Below are 17,593 nucleotides of genomic sequence, written 5' to 3' on the forward strand. Positions count from 1 at the left end.
ATGTGCTATATACTATATAGGCTGTTACATGCTATGTGGGCTGTGTTTTATACTATGTGGCTGTGTTATATGCTACGTGGGCTGTTATATACTACATGGCTGTGTTATATGCGATCATGAATCGTGGTATGTGTTAAAGGGGGGGCCACTGAGACTTTCGCCTGGGGCCCTCAAAAACCTGGAGCCGGCCCTGATTATATTAGTTATATTGCTGTACACAGGGGCAGTATTATAGTAGTTATATTCTTGAACATAGGAGCAGTATTATAGTAGTTATATTCTTGTATATAGGGGCAGTATTATAGTAGTTATATTCTTGTACATAGGGGCAGTATTATAGTAGTTATATTCCTGTACATGGGGGCAGTATTATAGTAGTTATATTCTTGTATATAGGGGCAGTATTATAGTAGTTATATTCTTGTACATAGGGGCAGTATTATAGTAGTTATATTCTTGTATATAGGGGCAGTATTATAGTAGTTATATTCTTGTACATAGGGGCAGTATTATAGTAGTTATATTCCTGTACATGGGGGTAGTATTATAGTAGTTATATTCTTGTACATAGGGGCAGTATTATAGTAGTTATATTCCTCTACATGGGGGTAGTATTATAGTAGTTATATTCTTGTACATAGGAGCAATATTATAGTAGATATATTCTTGTACATAGGAGCAGTATTATAGTAGTTATATTCTTGTACATAGGGGCAGTATTATAGTAGTTATATTCCTGTACATAGGAGCAGTATTATAGTAGTTATATTCTTGTACATAGGGGCAGTATTATAGTAGTTATATTCTTGTACATAGGGGGCAGTATTATAGTAGTTATATTCTTGTACATAGGGTGCAGTATTATAGTAGTTATATTCTTGTACATAGGAGCAGTATTATAGTAGTTATATTCTTGTACATAGGAGCAGTATTATAGTAGTTATATTCTTGTACATAGGAGCAGTATTATAGTAGATATATTCTTGTACATAGGAGCAGTATTATAGTAGTTATATTCTTGTACATAGGAGCAGTATTATAGTAGTTATATTCCTGTACATAGGAGCAGTATTATAGTACTAAAGCAATCCTGATGCCCGCAAAGTGAATGAGAATCCTGTAGCGTCATGCACACGTTGCTTATTTGTGACTTGCAGATTTGGTGCAGAAATTAACCTGCAGCCTGTCAATTGACTTCAGTGAAATCAATAAAAGGCGCAGGGTAATACCTATGTATGTACAAGAATAGAACTACTATGATTTATAGAAATGTCTTTCAGACTGTAAGACATTAATCTTCCCATATCGTTGCTTCTGTCCTAGTTCCATGCTGCTGTGTTAATTGTTCACCGTAACGATGTGTTAAGGAAACGTTACACATTTTTTTTTATTTGTTTAATTTTTTAAGTCAGTGCTGTTTACTTTGCTAACTAAAACTAAAAGGAACTGAAGCTTTTCTCATCTAAAGTCTAAACCAAAACTTCTTCTGCTTCTTCTTTCGTGTCCTCTGTAGTCACCAGAAGCGGTCAGTGGCTGACGTCGGCTCTGAAGATAAAACTGCACAAAAACGAAACCTAAGCGCTACCTTTCTGTGTTCCTGTCTGTTTGTAGTCCTATATTGTATCCTTGCTATTTTTTTGAGGGGTCAAGAGTATGATAAATGCTGCTCTTGGCTATATGGGAAGTTCTGCGATGACCTTGATGAGCTCCTCGTTGTCGGAGCTGTAGATGTCTGCAGGAGTCGTCATGTTTTTGGGCTCTTGGGGATTATCACATTTTGTTTTCCTTACAGAAGAGTAGAAGCTTTTTTTATTTGGTGGTCTCCAGTTTCCAGTGGTGTCCCATCTGTGGATGTTCTCCTGATGTCTTCTCCATCTGTGGTCAATGAAGGATCTTGTTTCTTGTGGGAGCAGATCAGGTCATGGCGGATTAAGAAGTCAGGCATCTTCTAGTGTCCATGTGCCCATGATGTTTTTAGTGCCCGGATTGTTTTTACTTTCACGCCATGATCCACATAACCGGTCTTGCTGTTCTTCATTATATACTCACCCCCTCTCCTAAATTTTCTTGTCCTAAAGTCTCGTGTATAAGATTGATGGCCCAATAGATAGGCAAGTATATGGAGTCTACTGCTTCCTGCTATCTCATGGAAGTTTTTATGTTGGATGAAAAAAAAAAAAAAAAATAATAATAATTCTTGTGTATTTAGTGGATATAAAATCTTCACACCCCTGTAAAATGCCAGGTATTTGTCATGTAAAAAAAAAAAAAAAAAACGTACAGAGAAGAATCATTTCAGAACTTTTCCACCTTCAATGTCTCAGATAATCTGTTCAAATCCAATGATCTTAATTGAAATAATTTTGAGATGGGAAATAAAAAAATAACACATCTGAGATAATGTGGTTGCAGAAGTGTGAGCACCCTCTTATAATGGGATGTGATTGTGTTCAGAATTATCCAGTCCCATTTTCACTCATTTTACATAGTAGTCGTGCACGGCCGCCATCATTTACAATGATTCTGATTAACCCCTTATAATGATTCGCTGTTCTAGGAGGATTTTCCTGATATTTTCTTAGTTGTACTTTGCAGCAAAATCCGTAGTCTGGAAACCGCCGACAACACAGCAAAGGGATCTCATTGTTCAAAGTTGTCAAGAGAAGGGCACAATAAATGTTTCCAAGGCATTAGATATACTATGGAGCATTGTGAAGATGGTCATCAAGAAGTGACTTCAATGTGACACAACAGTGATGTTACCTAGAACTGGATGGTCCTCAAAACCTAACAAGGCAAAAAGAAAATTGGTCCAGGAGGCTGACAGTAACATTAAAGTAGTTGCTGAATTTTATTGCAAGTAATGGTTATGTGCTGCATGTGACCACATTCTTGCATATTCCTAATATGTCTGGACTGTGGTGTTGGCTGGTAAAATGGATGTTTTTTGTTTAAGAACAGGCTTCCAATCCCGGCTACGTTTTGCCAAGACCTACGTCATGTGCCAAAATTGTGGAAGATATGTTATGTCTGAGACAAAGGTATTGTAGCAAAAATTCCAGTAGTTGTTTGGCGCAAAACCAACACTGCACATTACCAATAGAACACCATACCCACAGTAAGGCATGGTGGAGGCAGGATGCTTTCCAGCTACTTTTCAGCAGCTGGGACTGGGGCTCTAGTCAAGGTGGAAGTTTTTATGAACACTTCCAAATATCAGTAAATTTTGCTACAAAACAATCGGGTATAGGCTAAAAGCTGAAGATAAAGGGGAATATCACTTTTCATATCGACAACAACCCTACACTTGCCTACAAATGAATGGCTTTGCCAGAAGATGAAAGTTTTGGAATGGCCCAACCAAAACCCAGACCCGAATCCAAGTGACAATCTGTACTGAAGTGGGTGCTGTACACAGGAGATGTCCTCGCAAACTGACAGATGTGGAGGTACTGAAAGGAGGAGCAGACAAAGATTGCCAATTCTACATGTGCTATGCTGGGGCCAGAGTTTGAGGAATTCAAAAGGTACTTCAGCAAAATATGTATGTCAAGGTTGCTGAAGCAGGAAGCACAAACTGCTAGGGGGACCAAAAAGCACCAGGTCGTAGGTAAGGGTAGTATTATTCCCCTGGTTTATTTTAGAACCTTCTAATTGGTTTTCAAAAATGTATTGTCTGGACAACCCCTTTAAGGACGACTTTAAATTCCTGTATTGAAATGTATAAAACGTGGAGTGACAATGACCGTGCTGTCTTAATGGCTTATAAAGCTGGTCCTGAATTGAATCCACAGGAGATAATCTCATTTCCTACCCGGTCTATGATGGGCACAGTTTGGGCACGGCGAGGAAATCCTCTTCACTGCTCTGTCCCATCTAAGGAAACTCCTCAGACAGGATGGGAGATCATCAGAACAGCAGCAACATCAGGGAAATCCTGCAGAGGTTTTCCCCATTGAAACATTGGGTTGCATTTCTGGCTTTAATCAATGCCAGTAAGCTGCCGGTAAAGCATTTTCTATTTTTTTTTTTTTTTTTTTTTTTTAGTCTGAATATTCTAAACCTATAAAATTTATAGACTAGTGTCGAAAACTCTACACTGGCTAACGGGGGACTCTACTTTTTGACTTCCGTCTGTCTTAATAGGTCAGACACAACCCTTTTTAAGAAACCTCCTTTCCTCCAGCAGTTGATGTTTTTGCCTCTCGCCACTGGCGGCTTGAGGATTCAACAAAAGGCTTGTTGGTAATGGTATGAGGTTGGACATCTGGAGGAGCTGACAGCTTTGTGACATGAAAATTAACTCCGTAAAGCCGCTTGACGTTCCAGGTTAAAGGGCATTAATAATGAAAGATCAAACGTTGACCCTCCAAAGTAATGTCCTGACCTGCGGAAAATGAAGATGTTACGGGAAGGCTGGCACTTATTACTAGTGTTCAATATTGACAGAAAATCCTATAATGGTGGCAAATTTACAAGTGACACATGCGGTGTAACAATACCGCCATACAGTGCATACCCAGGTACATTCCTATACACAGGTATACATGGTAAGAGCAGCTAATTTCATGTACTCTTCTCACACTGGGATCTTTCTCTGTTTCCTGCTTGTCTCTTGTCTGAACAGCCACGATACATGTATCTGCAGGGACTCTACCATTATTTGAGCATGCCGAACACTGTTGGCACCCGAACATCCTCGGATAGCACCGTATCCTAGCATGTTCACGTAGAAAGTGTGTGTGTGGTCGTACCTTTGAACTTTGGACAACGTGGACTTTGAACCACCTCATCTATTGCATCGTATCGCGTACACGGCACACACTAGAGATTCCTGCTCTTGTGTTTCTATGCAGCATGGAGAACATTATACAGCAGCGCTGAGCAGTGTAACTGTGAATCCAGATCTGGGATAAGATCCGGCTTGGACTGGCCCACAGGGTAATGGGGGAATCCCCGGTGGGCATCTATGTAGATCTGGGCCCCCAACCCTACTGTATGGGCAGTACTTGGCATAATTCACTTGAATATTCAATTTTTTTCAGTTTCGCTCTTGCTGCTTTTTGAACATAATTTTTTTTAATTAAAATTATTTTTTGTAAACTTCCTGTCTGCTGTGAGCTTTGATAGTGCTTTATTGATAATGATGTGTGCGTGTGGATTACATCCATTAATTTTTTTTTCTCTTTGCTGCTGAAATATAATAAAAACCCATATGATTTTTTTTTTTTTGTGAATATTCGGCATCTCATTAAAGTGCATGGTTAAATCCTGCAAATAAAACACATATAATTTGCGAGATTTCAAAAAGTCAAGACACCCCAATTTTTGTAGCATTAAAGTAAACAAGTCCAAGAACGGTAAAGCATCCAGCTTCCAGAATATAAGTTTTTTTTTAATTTTTTTTATTTTAATCCATTAAAAAAGTGGAAAAAATATACAAACTTTGCAAAAGGTTGAAGTGAACACTTTCTATAAGAACCAACGCGTTTCAAAGGTTACAACTGGTTCTAAATGCGTTGGTTTTTATGAATGGGTATTCAGAAAGTGAAATCTGTTCCCCTGTACTTTACACTCTCACCTGCTCCAGGGCTGAATCTCTGGTGCCACGTATGGTATCTGTTGTTGTCTGCAGCGCTGACTTCACATCGACAGCGCTGCAGACAATTAGTGAGCCAGCAGCTTATGATGTCAGCTCAAGCAGTCACTGAGCCAAGTTACTGACTGCAGCGCTGTCATCGATTGTAAAGATTTACAGCACTTTTACATGGCGATATTTTGCATCAGTATTTGTTAACATTCTATTATTCCCAGTGTTTGCTCCTGGTTTTTTTTTTTTTTTTTTTTTTAAAGCTGACAAATACTGATGTAAAATACTGGCCGAAATACTCAGTGTGAATGAGGTGAGGAAGCTGCTTGTAATCCTGCTGTAATAGAAGTCCTTACTCCAATGATGAGTTCACACTTGCTTGTCTTCTCTGCTCCATGATATTCAGCAGAGCAGGACCCACACCTGGGGCAAAACTGTGGCCGGCGGATGTCCGGCCTTATGACACAGTGACATGTGATGGACCCCCAACTCCCAAACAAAATGAATCACACAGACTCACACAAAATAAAAACATGAAGCATTGTAATTAGGTGTCAAACGTTCTCAATTTTATTTACATTCACATGACACCAAAAAATGGCACAACCCCCCTGACTCACGAAGAGTCACCCTCCAGCACTCAGGAGAGGAAAAAACCCCTGTGGTGGAAACCTCTAGGGAACTATGGCTGGAGGATCGCCCTTCCCTTGGGCTTAGAGAGTTAGTGCCGATATATAACAAGTTATAACATACCAGATTTACAGAGAACGATATAACAAATACTAGATGGTGGCCCGATTCTAACGCATCGGGTATTCTAGAATATGCCTGCCCACGTAGTATATTGCCCAGCCCACGTAGTATATTGCCCAGCCCACGTAGTATATTGCCCAGCCCACGTAGTATATTGCCCAGCCACGTAGTATATTGCCCAGCCACGTAGTATATTGCCCAGCCACGTAGTATATTGCCCAGCCACGTAGTATATTGCCTAGCTACGTAGTAGATTGCCCAGCCACGTATGTCACAGGTTAAAAAATAAACATATACTCACCTTCCAATCCGACGGCCCATTGTAGTTCTAACATACTCACCATACTTGTAGTTCTGTCGCCTGTGCGCGGTACAGGTGCAGCGCCCCAGAGTTCTGGTCGTTGCAGTACTGTGGCTCCGCCGCTAAGGGGGGCTATGGTACGTCCGATGGCACTGAAGGAGTTCATCTGACCAGGTATCACATACACCAATACATTTCACCGTCGGGCCTCCAGGGGGAGCTAAGGGTGCTATTTATTAGGCCACTCCTCACCACTGTGGGTAAACTGGGGGTCAGTCAGGAAGTTAGTCAGAAAGCTGACTGGGTTGGAACCAGGCAACACCTTGTGGCAGGGGGTGTTGTGGGGGAAGATTCGGTAAGGTCCCTGTCAGGTTTGGGACCCTGACAGAGGCCTGGCAACAAGGAAGAACGTCACGGGACCGTGCCTGCTCAGCATAGCGGCGGTGCCCTAAAAGGATTAGAAGCGAGATATATTGTGCTGGGTGAGAAACGAGATCAAAGCAAGAAGGAGATTACCAGTAGGAGTCGTGCTGTAAGACCGAGGCAACATCCTACTGAGGCGCACAACCGGCGGCCGGAACGCCGAGGAAGTATTTATATATCTAGCTCCAAGCAATACTTCAAACCAACGGCAGGACAGTCAGTCTCAGGCGGGCTGTCTCACATACATCACCTATGAAGACATGGGGGGCGCACTAGGAGAGGGGCGACTCTAGGGTCCCGGAAGAGCTCCGAGCCTACTCGTCATACGGGTGCCGTCCTAACCAGAACATCAGGGAGGGACGGAGGAGAAGAACATCATCCAAACGAGTTGTGAGGGAACATTAGAAACAGACACAACAGTTGTGGGGACTATCCCGTAAGCACAGCAGGGGAGGACCACAACACATAGCACTAGCAGGAAGGCACAGATTTCCACCTGCGAAGAGAACTCTGGAGGTGCCATCGGACTGGCCGGACTTGCGCAGCCTGGTGAACCGTATTCCGGACTGAGGACCCAGAGACCTTCAGTAAAGAGGGAAAGAGACTGCAACCTGGTGTCCGCAGTAAATAACGAAACCAGCACTACACCGCACCACTACCACCATCCACATCTATTATTTACTGTACGCCCCACAGCAGGGTCACGGACCGGGCCTAGCCACCGTGACAACCCCAGAGCAGAGACTCAGAGGCCCGGTACCGGGTACCCCTCGGCCCTGCGGCGGTGGGGGCGCTACACAGGCAGCAGCTTCCGGTCCCAGGGTGTGATGACGTCGTGGTCACATGAACGTGACGTCATGGCAGGTCTTGCTCGCGCAGGGCTTGTGATGACGTCGCGGTCACATGACCGTGACGTCATGGCAGGTCCTTCTGCCATACGATAATTGGTACCGGAACCTGCCGCTTGCACACAGCGATTACCGGAGGGTGGCGAGGAGCTGGAAAGGCAGCGGAAGGTGAGTATATGATTTTTAAAAATTTTTTTATTTTTAACATTAGATCCTTTTACTATTGACGCGGCATAGGCAGCGTCAATAGTAAAAACTTGGTCACACAGGGTTAATAGCGGCGGTAACAGAGTGAGTTTCCCGCGGCATAACGCGGTCCGTTACCGTTGGCATTAACCCTGTGTGAGCCATAACTGCGGGGAGTATGGAGCGGCCGGCCGACACTGACTGCAGGGGAGTAGGGAGGGACTAATCAGACTGTGCCCGTCGCTGATTGGTCGCGGCAGCCATGACAGGCAGTTGGCGCGACCAATCAGCTAATGAATAACCGTTACGGAAGTTGCGGACAGACAGACGGAAGTGACCCTTAGACAATTATATAGTAGATAGGCTATAAATGTGATAAACCGGATGTGGGAGAGATCTGGCTGCGATATCAGTCACCACATTGGCTGTTCAACCCAATTTAGGTTGATCTGATTGCCCAGATGGATGAACCATTTCTTCCTTCCAGATCCACCTCTCATAAATTTAGACTTTTGGTTACAGGGATTGTTCGTAATGGACACCCCCTCCCCCCCTTCTCCCATCCCAAATTATCACCCATTAAAGTCATAGGTGCTTCCATGAACTCCCAAAGGAGAGCAGCTCTTTGTAGAGGGTAACAGAAGGGGATCCTGTGCTGGGGACCCCCCTCGGTTACCTTCCCATGCCCTTGGGGTGTCTAAAGCAGACAAACCCTTTCCCTGCTAAAACCTCCAAAATTTCACCAAGGTCGGCACACTACGTGGGGTGGTCAAGCTCAACGTCCTCAGGCACATCAGTAATGGCGCTGATCGTGGCAGCGCAGCCTTCTATTAAGGAATCTTCTTTATCACACTTGTTTATGACCTCATAGGAGTTGTCATGGTTACTGCTGGGGCTGTTGCTGATGCAGGACCCAAGTATTAACCCTTTCATCATTGGTATTTCACTTCATTATAGAGGTAAATAACTGCACTTGTTACCAAGCAGGCGCCTATCATTATGGCTTCCCTTAGGCACCATAAGAAATACAGATTAAACAAGTGTTTCAGGAGGGTTTTGCACTTTTTAAATCCAGATATTTGATTTATAGCTAGCACTTTACATAGAAAAAATAAGGGGAAATTACTTGTAAAATATTATAGGGAATTACATTTCAAGCATTTTTCTAATGTACAGTTCACATAATTACATAGGACCATCAAGTTCAACCTAGGTCTTTTCAACCTATCTTCAAAGTTATATATTTTATATTGCTAGATTATTTATAACTCGGTGTCATGTTCTGTTAAAAAAAAGCATCCAGACCTTTTTTTAAATGTTGTTATAGTAACTGCTGTTACCAGCTCTTGTGGTCGGCATTCCAGTCTGATTGCTCTTACTGTAAAGAACCCTTTCCTATTTAGCTGCCATAATTCTTTCCTTCACGCGTAACTTAAGATAAAACGCTTACTAGAGAGTAGAAGTTGGCAGTTTGTCTAGTCTTGAGCAGAAAAGGTTTGTTAGCTGCCATTTCTGAGTAAACGACGAGCTCAGTAGTCCAGGGTCGGAAGTGGCTCATAATTGGAGAAACCTTCTTATATTTGTTTGTACCATTGGTTTGACCGTGAATCTCAACTTAGTTTTTTTTTGTTTTGTTTTTTTTTTCTCTTTACAGATTGACCATTTTGGCTTTTATGAAGACGGCGAGTTTAGGCAGCGTTACCTTGTCTCAGATACTCATTGGAGGAAACCTGGTGGTCCCATCCTCTTCTACACCGGCAATGAAGGAGACATCACATTATTCAGTAATAATACGGTATGACCTCCTACTGGTGTATATCACTGGTTGGCCAGGACATGCAAAAATATCCAATTCATACATGTCTGATGGGTCGGACGATCAGATTTGTCACTTTTTTTCATCTCCTTTTTGTATTATACTTGTGGGATCTTCCACCATGATACAAACATATATAAAGGACAATCTGTATAACCCCCCCCCCCCCCCCCCCCAACCCGACTCCTGCTATACAGTGAGCTGCATTCGTCCACATTCACTTGAATGAGACTGGACTGCAGCATTAATCATTCATCCTCAGAATGAGTGGTGGTCCCAATTGTAAAACCCTCCCTGATCGTAAAGTGATTGCATATCATCTTGGCGATAAACTATTACTTTTTTATGGGATTTCGCCCTTTAAAAGCTGAAATTCTTTCTTCTTCCACCAGGGGGAGCTCACTACTTATGAATTGAATAGGAGCTGTATAAATATCAATGCAGGAGCTCCATCTAGTGGTGACTGTAGGCAGAAGGAATTTGGCCATTTTTTTTTTCTCTATTGCTGTTTGATGGGTAGCAGGAAATTTGGAGTTTTGTATCATAATACTCTTGTGACCTAAAGTGAATACAATTATACCAATATGTTTATAATCATTAACCTCTTTCCTATCGTAAATTTATATTAATCACCCACTGTCTGAATGTTGCCCTAACTTCCAGTGTATCCTTCTTTTTCAGGGATTTATGTGGGATGTCGCTGAGGAGCTTGGCGCTTTGTTAGTATTTGCAGAGCATCGTTATTATGGAGAGTCCATGCCTTACGGCAACTTATCCTACAGTGTCAGTATTTCTAGGCTCCTCGGATGTTTTATGACCCCTCCACCCATTAAAACGCTTCCTAATTTTTACATTTTTTTATTTTTTAGGAGCCCAAATACCTGAATTATCTGACCTCGGAGCAGGCCCTCGCAGACTTCGCTATTCTTATCCGTTTTATCAAGGAAAGCGCCGAAGCCAAAAATAGCGCAGTGATCGCCATTGGGGGCTCGTATGGGGGGATGTTGGCGGCCTGGCTGAGAATGAAGTATCCTCACGTTGTAGTGGGGTAAGGACAGTGTGCTGCCTCTTATAAAGATCCCCAATGTTAACATATGGAACAGTTTTCTTTACTAGTCTCTAATGGGGCGCGACAAAAAACAAATTAATCCGGGCACTTTTCTTACTATTCGCCCATCAACCCCATGTAACCTTATAACTCTACATATGTGTAAAGGATATGGACCCCCTATCTTGGGCAATTTATTTATTTTGTAACTGTATTTTGGACTAAAAATAAGTACTAAGTGTATATATATATATAGAATATCATTTTTATTTACAGTATTTTTTTTTTTTTTTAGAACAATGAGTTAACTGAGAATCTATCAGTAAGCTCATTCTGATGGAAGAATTAAAATATATATATATATAATTCTTTTTTTTTTTTTTTTTTTTTCTCTACTGAACTCCTCTGTGCTGATTTGTGTTTTAAGTGTTTTTATTGAATTTTACATTTAAACAGGGATAGGAATGGTCATAGGAAAGGAGGAAAGGGAAGGTATGGGATACACAAGGGAAACAGTAAAAATAGAGAACCCTTGTACAATTTCTGAAAAATGATAATAAACTTAATACATAAAGAGGAAAAAAATAAATAAAATACAATAAAATTCAACATAAAATTTAGGTACACAGCAAAGACTTGCCATACCTATTGCAAGGAGCTCAATGGAGAGATACCGAACACAACGCACCTCAACACACCTGCTCAATGTGAAACTTATTATTCCAAATTTTCCACTTTTTGGTATATTTATGAATATTGTTGTTAGCCACCGCGAATCTCCACTCTAAGTCACTATGCTGTCTTATCCTATCAAGGATATCCGAGAATTTGGGAACATCAGTTTTTTTCCACCAATAAGCTAGAGTCACCTTAACCACCAGGAGGACATGTATAATGACATACCTAACTGAACTATCGAGTGTTTCCATGTCCAGTGATAAGAGTGCTATCCCTGGAGTGATCCGAAAATCACTAGATAAATGATTAATATGTTGCGACACCTGAGACCATAGTCTCTTAATTTTCGGGCAGCTCCAAAACAAATGAAGAAGGTTCCCCTGTTGACCACAATCTCTCCAACACAAAGAAGAATGCTCCGAATTAATATGCGACAGTCGAACCGGAGTATAATACCATCTCGACAAAACTTTGAAGTAACATTCGTGAAGAGACATTGATATGTTAGATTTATACGTGCTTCTGATGGCATCGTCCCAATGTTCCACCCGGATAGTCACCCCCAAATCTGACTCCCATTTTCTCATATAGGTGTTTTTTACATTGTTAAGATCCCTGATAACAAGCCCACACAAATGACGCATGCTCCAGATATTTTTATTTTTAGGATTGCACAGCAGTGAAGAAAGAGTTTCAAGATCTAGAAACTTCCCTTTTATAATTTTGGTAATGCTCTCTTTTAACATGAAAAAAGACATCAGTTCAGAGGATGGAATGCCAAACTTAGTCCTGATCTCCTGAAAAGTTAGAAATTTGTTCCCATTATGTACATCTCCCACTCTCTTAACTCCTGATTTGTTCCATACCTCAGGCATAGTTAGATCCTCTATCAGCGCCAAAAGAGATAATGGAATTTTCAGAACCTGCTCCATTTTCCTATAATTTTTATGTGGTTTGATAAGTTTCCTCCAGGCAAAGATCAATGACTGAAACACAGGGTGCGAGGAGTTTCTAGCTGAATTATGAAGGAGAAAGTCAAAGAAGATTTTCCTAACCGAATCCACTCCACTCATCTCCCTCTCTAAGCCTAGCCAAGCGGGCCCTGGCCCAGTACCACTGAACCAATGCCAACTCTGCTTAATCAAAGAAGCCAGATAGTATGCATAAACATTGGGTAAACCTGCACCCCCGTGAGACTTATGCTTGTGAAGAACATCTGCTGATATTCTGGCCCGTTTGCCGTTCCATACAAAAGAGTGAATCATAGCTTGGATCCTGTAAATACTCTGAATAGGCAGAATTACAGGCAAGGATCTGAAAATGTATAAAATTTTTGGCAGTATAAACGTCTTAATTGATAATATTCTTCCAAATATTGTGAGTTCTAACTTTGCAAAAAAAGAAAAATCCTTTGTAATTATACTAATAATAGAGTCCAAATTTACCCTAACCGTAGCTTGTATTGACCCCGCTATTTTAATGCCCAAATATGTTAGTTCTTTTTCTTCCCAAGTAAACTCAGATTGGCCTCTCAACTCGCCTACCTCCACGCTGTTCATATTAAACGTTATGAACTTAGATTTATGGTGGTTTATTTTAAAGTACGAGGCTTTGGAGAAGCTCTCTAGTTCACCTGAGAGAGCTTTGATAGAGTTAGCAGGGTCAAGTAACGTGAGAAATAGGTCATCAGCAAATAAGCCTATTTTATATTGACGTGAAGGTAGTATAAAACCCTTAATCTCCCTGCAAGCTCTAATTTTTTCTGCCAAAGGTTCAATGGCCATGGCGAACAACAGAGGGGACAGAGGACATCCTTGTCTCGTTCCATTAGTTATATGAAACGAATTAGAGAAAAAATTATTGGCATAGATTCTGGCACTGGGAGCCGAATAAAGTGCAAAGACTTTTGATACAAACTGTTCGTTAAATCCAAATTTCGTGAGAGTTGTCCTCAAATAAAGCCAATTCATTCTGTCAAATGCCTTTTCGGCATCCAGTGCCAGAAAAGCCGATTTAAATCCGGAACTCTTAGCCAAGTGCATCAGATTGATCACCCTTCTTGTTCCATCGGATGCCTGTCTCCCCTCTGTGAACCCAATCTGATCATCCAACAACAGATGCGGAAGAACACTTTTAAGGCGATCCACCAATATCTTTGAATATATTTTGATGTCGCAATTAATGAGCGAGATCGGCCTATAATTCTGACTCTGTGCTGATTTGTGACCACATATCGCATCAGCTGAATACTATATTTTCATGTGATGGAAGAAAAGCTCAGAAACAAAGGCAAACAAAAGTTTTACAAACTCTGTTAGAACGTACTAGCTGATGGTTTCTTGCGTCATTCTGCAGACAACACAGAAGATATATTAGGAAAACTGCAGCATTTTTCATATACAATTGTAAATAATTTATTTTATTTTTTTTAGCCATAAATGCATTCATTTAAATTCAAAAGTATATGAAGTAACATTTTTTTTTTTTTTTTTTTGTGGCCATATAAACAATTTAACAGGAGAAGGACTTCTAACTTAGTGTAAATGAAGTGTAATAATAGTTTAATATAAAGTTCTGCAACTTTTTACTCACTGACAACAAGCAGAGATCTTAGTGTTATTATTCCCACCTTAATTGATCAGTGTTCTCGGATAGAGCTCGTAAAAACAAGCACTTTTGCAATTTACTGTTTATTAAAATTGGCAGCCGTTCTTGAGATATTTACACTTTTTTTTTTTTTCTTTTGTTTTCTTTTGTTTACAGCTTGTTGCCTAGGAAACCGACCACCATTGATTTCTGGATTGTAAGTACGGCGCTGAAGCTGGCCGAGATTAAAGGAGAACGGCACACTCCAGTGATCATGGTCCGCTTCAAACCAGCGCTTACGAGCTCAATAGCAAAGAGCTTGTAAGCACTGTGCATGTTCTGCCGTCTAGAGCAGAGGTGGTCGGTCTCCAAGGTAATGATCTGTAAACAAAAGAAAACAGTTAATATCTCAAGAACAGTTGAAAATTTTAGAGGACAGTAAAGGGGAAAAGTTCTTGCTTTTAGAAGCCCTATCCGGTGATGTATGGTTTCTGAAGATGGGAAATGTCCCTTTTTAAGGAATAGACACTGATACATTGTAACAAAGTATCGTCAGCTGGGAGAATTATTAGTTCTGTCTAGGAAGGAAGAAGCGGAGCTGATGAAGATGTTTTGTGGGTCCATTGTTCTGGGTGTGTACAGGAAAGGCCGCGCTGTCAGGCGAGGGTCCCGGGATAATTGCTGACTTCTCCTTATTCCAGGGCTCTCGCTGCTTCTGCCCCCATCTGGCAATTTGAAGATTTGGTTCCCTGCAATCTGTATTATCAAATTGTGACAAACGACTTTAAAAAAAGCGGCCCGGGATGTGCGGAAAGTGTCTCCAAGTCTTGGGCGGCCATAAATCGCATGTTTGGAAGCGGTGAGTGATCACATCAGATGGGGAGACGTTGTCTTAGTCCTTTTCTTAACATTGTCTCCGAAGTACAGCTGTCCATCAAATGGGAGCGGCCTCTCCGGACACATCGTCCGCTTTAGTAAAGTTCCGATTTTTGTAGCATCTTTTATTCCACCATCGCTCTCGTTCCTCCTGGAAATGTTCTTATCCCCATTTAGTTTGGTGTTACACACCCAGATATTGTTAGCGCTAATAGGAAGGAAAAATATTGGACCTTGCCACAAGTTTCCCCGTCCACAGGGAGAGTGCTCAGCAACAGTAATGTCACCGTGCAATAGTATTGTACAAGAAATGAAACTGCGGCACTCGCCCCCGCAGAAAAATGCAAGACTTTATTCCAAGTAAATAAAAATTCCAGCATGATGAATGCCATACTGCTATATACAAAAACAGCCGTTTCGCACCAACTAGGTGCTTCTTCCTGGGCCCAAACAACCAGGGCCAGGCAGAAGTGTCTGCTCAGTGCGAAACGGCTATTAAATTTTTATGCACGGGTGAGTGCCGCCATTTCACTTCTACAATACCTTAATGAACACTAAGTGTGTAGGTGCACTCCTCACCCCTATTCCTCCTAACTGCACACCCATTCACAAGGGGAACATCTAGTTGTACATTTCTTTCATTTTTTTTTTATTTTTTTTTTTTAAATTTCCATCAAGAATGTTGGTGGAAAATTTAAATTGCAGGATTTACATACTAAAATCAACTGGTCCCTGTTCAGGGAAAAGTAAAAAAATCTGATTCTATTAAGTGCAGCTCTGGAGTATAATACAGGATGTAACTCAGGATCAGTAATGGAATGTATGTACACAGTGACTGCACCAGCAGAATAGTGAGTGCAGCTCTGGGGTATAATACACGATGTAACTCAGGATCAGTAATGTATGTACACAGTGACTGCACCAGCAGAATAGTGAGTGCAGCTCTGGGGTATAATACACGATGTAACTCAGGATCAGTAATGTAATGTGTGTACACAGTGACTGCACCAGCAGAATAGTGAGTGCAGCTCTGGGGTATAATACAGGATGTAACTCAGGATCAGTAATGTATGTACACAATGACTGCACCAGCAGAATAGTGAGTGCAGCTCTGGGGTATAATACAGGATGTAACTCAGGATCAGTAATGTAATGTATGTACACAGTGACTGCACCAGCAGAATAGTAAGTGCAGCTCTGGAGTATAATACAGGATGTAACTCAGGATCAGTAATGTAATGTATGTACACAGTGACTGCAGTAGCAGAATAGTGAGTGCAGCTCTGGAGTATAATACAGGATGTAACTCAGGATCAGTAATGTAATGTATGTACACAGTGACTGCACCAGCAGAATAGTGAGTGCAGCTATGGAGTATAATACAGGATGTAACTCAGGATCAGTAATGTAATGTATGTACACAGTGACTGCACCAGCAGAATAGTGTGTGCAGCTCTGGGGTATAATACAGGATGTAACTCAGGATCAGTAATGTATGTGTAACTTGTAACCATTTCCCTCCTGTGTAGATGAAGGCATCCGATGGTTATCTGGCGCGTTTCACTTGTGCTCTCCTCTTAAGTGCCAGGATGAAGTAGCCGCCTTTAAGAACTGGTTAAGTGAGACTTGGGTGAATCTGGCAATGGTGGACTATCCGTACCCGGCCAACTTCCTGGAGCCGCTGCCGGCCTGGCCGATCAAGGTGACACTGACCGCTCTTACTACTTAGAGGATAAGCCATGAATGTTCCAGCACAACCTTCAGGGGCCCATCAGTCATATATTTACCAAGTGTCCGCTGGGCGTTTCTTCAGTAGGTAAATGTCCTGCAGTCTTTGCAGGGTCCCCTTCCATCCAAGGTTTTATTGAGGTCTCAGATGCCTCCTGTGTTCTACTCTTCTCCAAAATGAGTTGTCACTCAAACATGGATGTGAGGGATTACTGCCCGGTCGTAGGACACTTGCCCCCTGGAAGTTTGCACGTTCCCTTCTCCATTACTGGGACGTTCTTGCCGAATACATGAAAAATGCTTGAAAACCAACTTTCTAATAGATTATCATAGATTTAATTTCAGGGCATGCTGGGAGTTGTAGTTCAGCAATAACTGGAGAACCACCAGTTACAGATCACTTCTTTATAGTATTACTTGGTCTTGGAATCCTATCTATATTGTATTTTTGGTGACTTTCTGCGTCCGCTGACCATAACAAGCGTTCTATATTTTTTACGTAGGAGGTCTGCAAATATTTAAAGAATCCAAACGTAGATGACAAAACGCTGCTGAAGAACCTCTTCCAGGCAATTAATGTATATTACAACTATACCGGAAACACCCCGTGCCTCAACACCTCCCAGACGGCGGTGGGGAGCCTGGACGACCTTGGCTGGAGTTATCAGGTATTGTCTAGATTGATTGACTTAATTTAATCTTCATTTACAGGGGTTGATCGATCTCAATCAGGACCCTCCTTTATCAGCCAGAGCTCAGA

General features: G+C 41.6%; 1 protein-coding gene across 2 annotated transcripts in view; it reads left to right on the plus strand.

Moving 5' to 3' along the window:
- Positions 1-17,593, plus strand: part of PRCP (prolylcarboxypeptidase) — a 109,807-nt gene that overhangs the window by 87,506 nt on the left and 4,708 nt on the right. For both annotated transcript variants that reach the window (XM_077298660.1, XM_077298661.1), the window contains exons 2-7: positions 9,756-9,896; positions 10,599-10,700; positions 10,787-10,965; positions 14,931-15,088; positions 16,635-16,807; positions 17,337-17,501. In XM_077298660.1, the coding sequence (XP_077154775.1) occupies positions 9,756-9,896; positions 10,599-10,700; positions 10,787-10,965; positions 14,931-15,088; positions 16,635-16,807; positions 17,337-17,501 (918 nt within the window). The remainder of the gene's footprint in view (positions 1-9,755; positions 9,897-10,598; positions 10,701-10,786; positions 10,966-14,930; positions 15,089-16,634; positions 16,808-17,336; positions 17,502-17,593) is intronic.

Source organism: Ranitomeya variabilis, chromosome 3, assembly GCF_051348905.1.
Source record: "Ranitomeya variabilis isolate aRanVar5 chromosome 3, aRanVar5.hap1, whole genome shotgun sequence".
NCBI lineage: Eukaryota > Metazoa > Chordata > Amphibia > Anura > Dendrobatidae > Ranitomeya > Ranitomeya variabilis.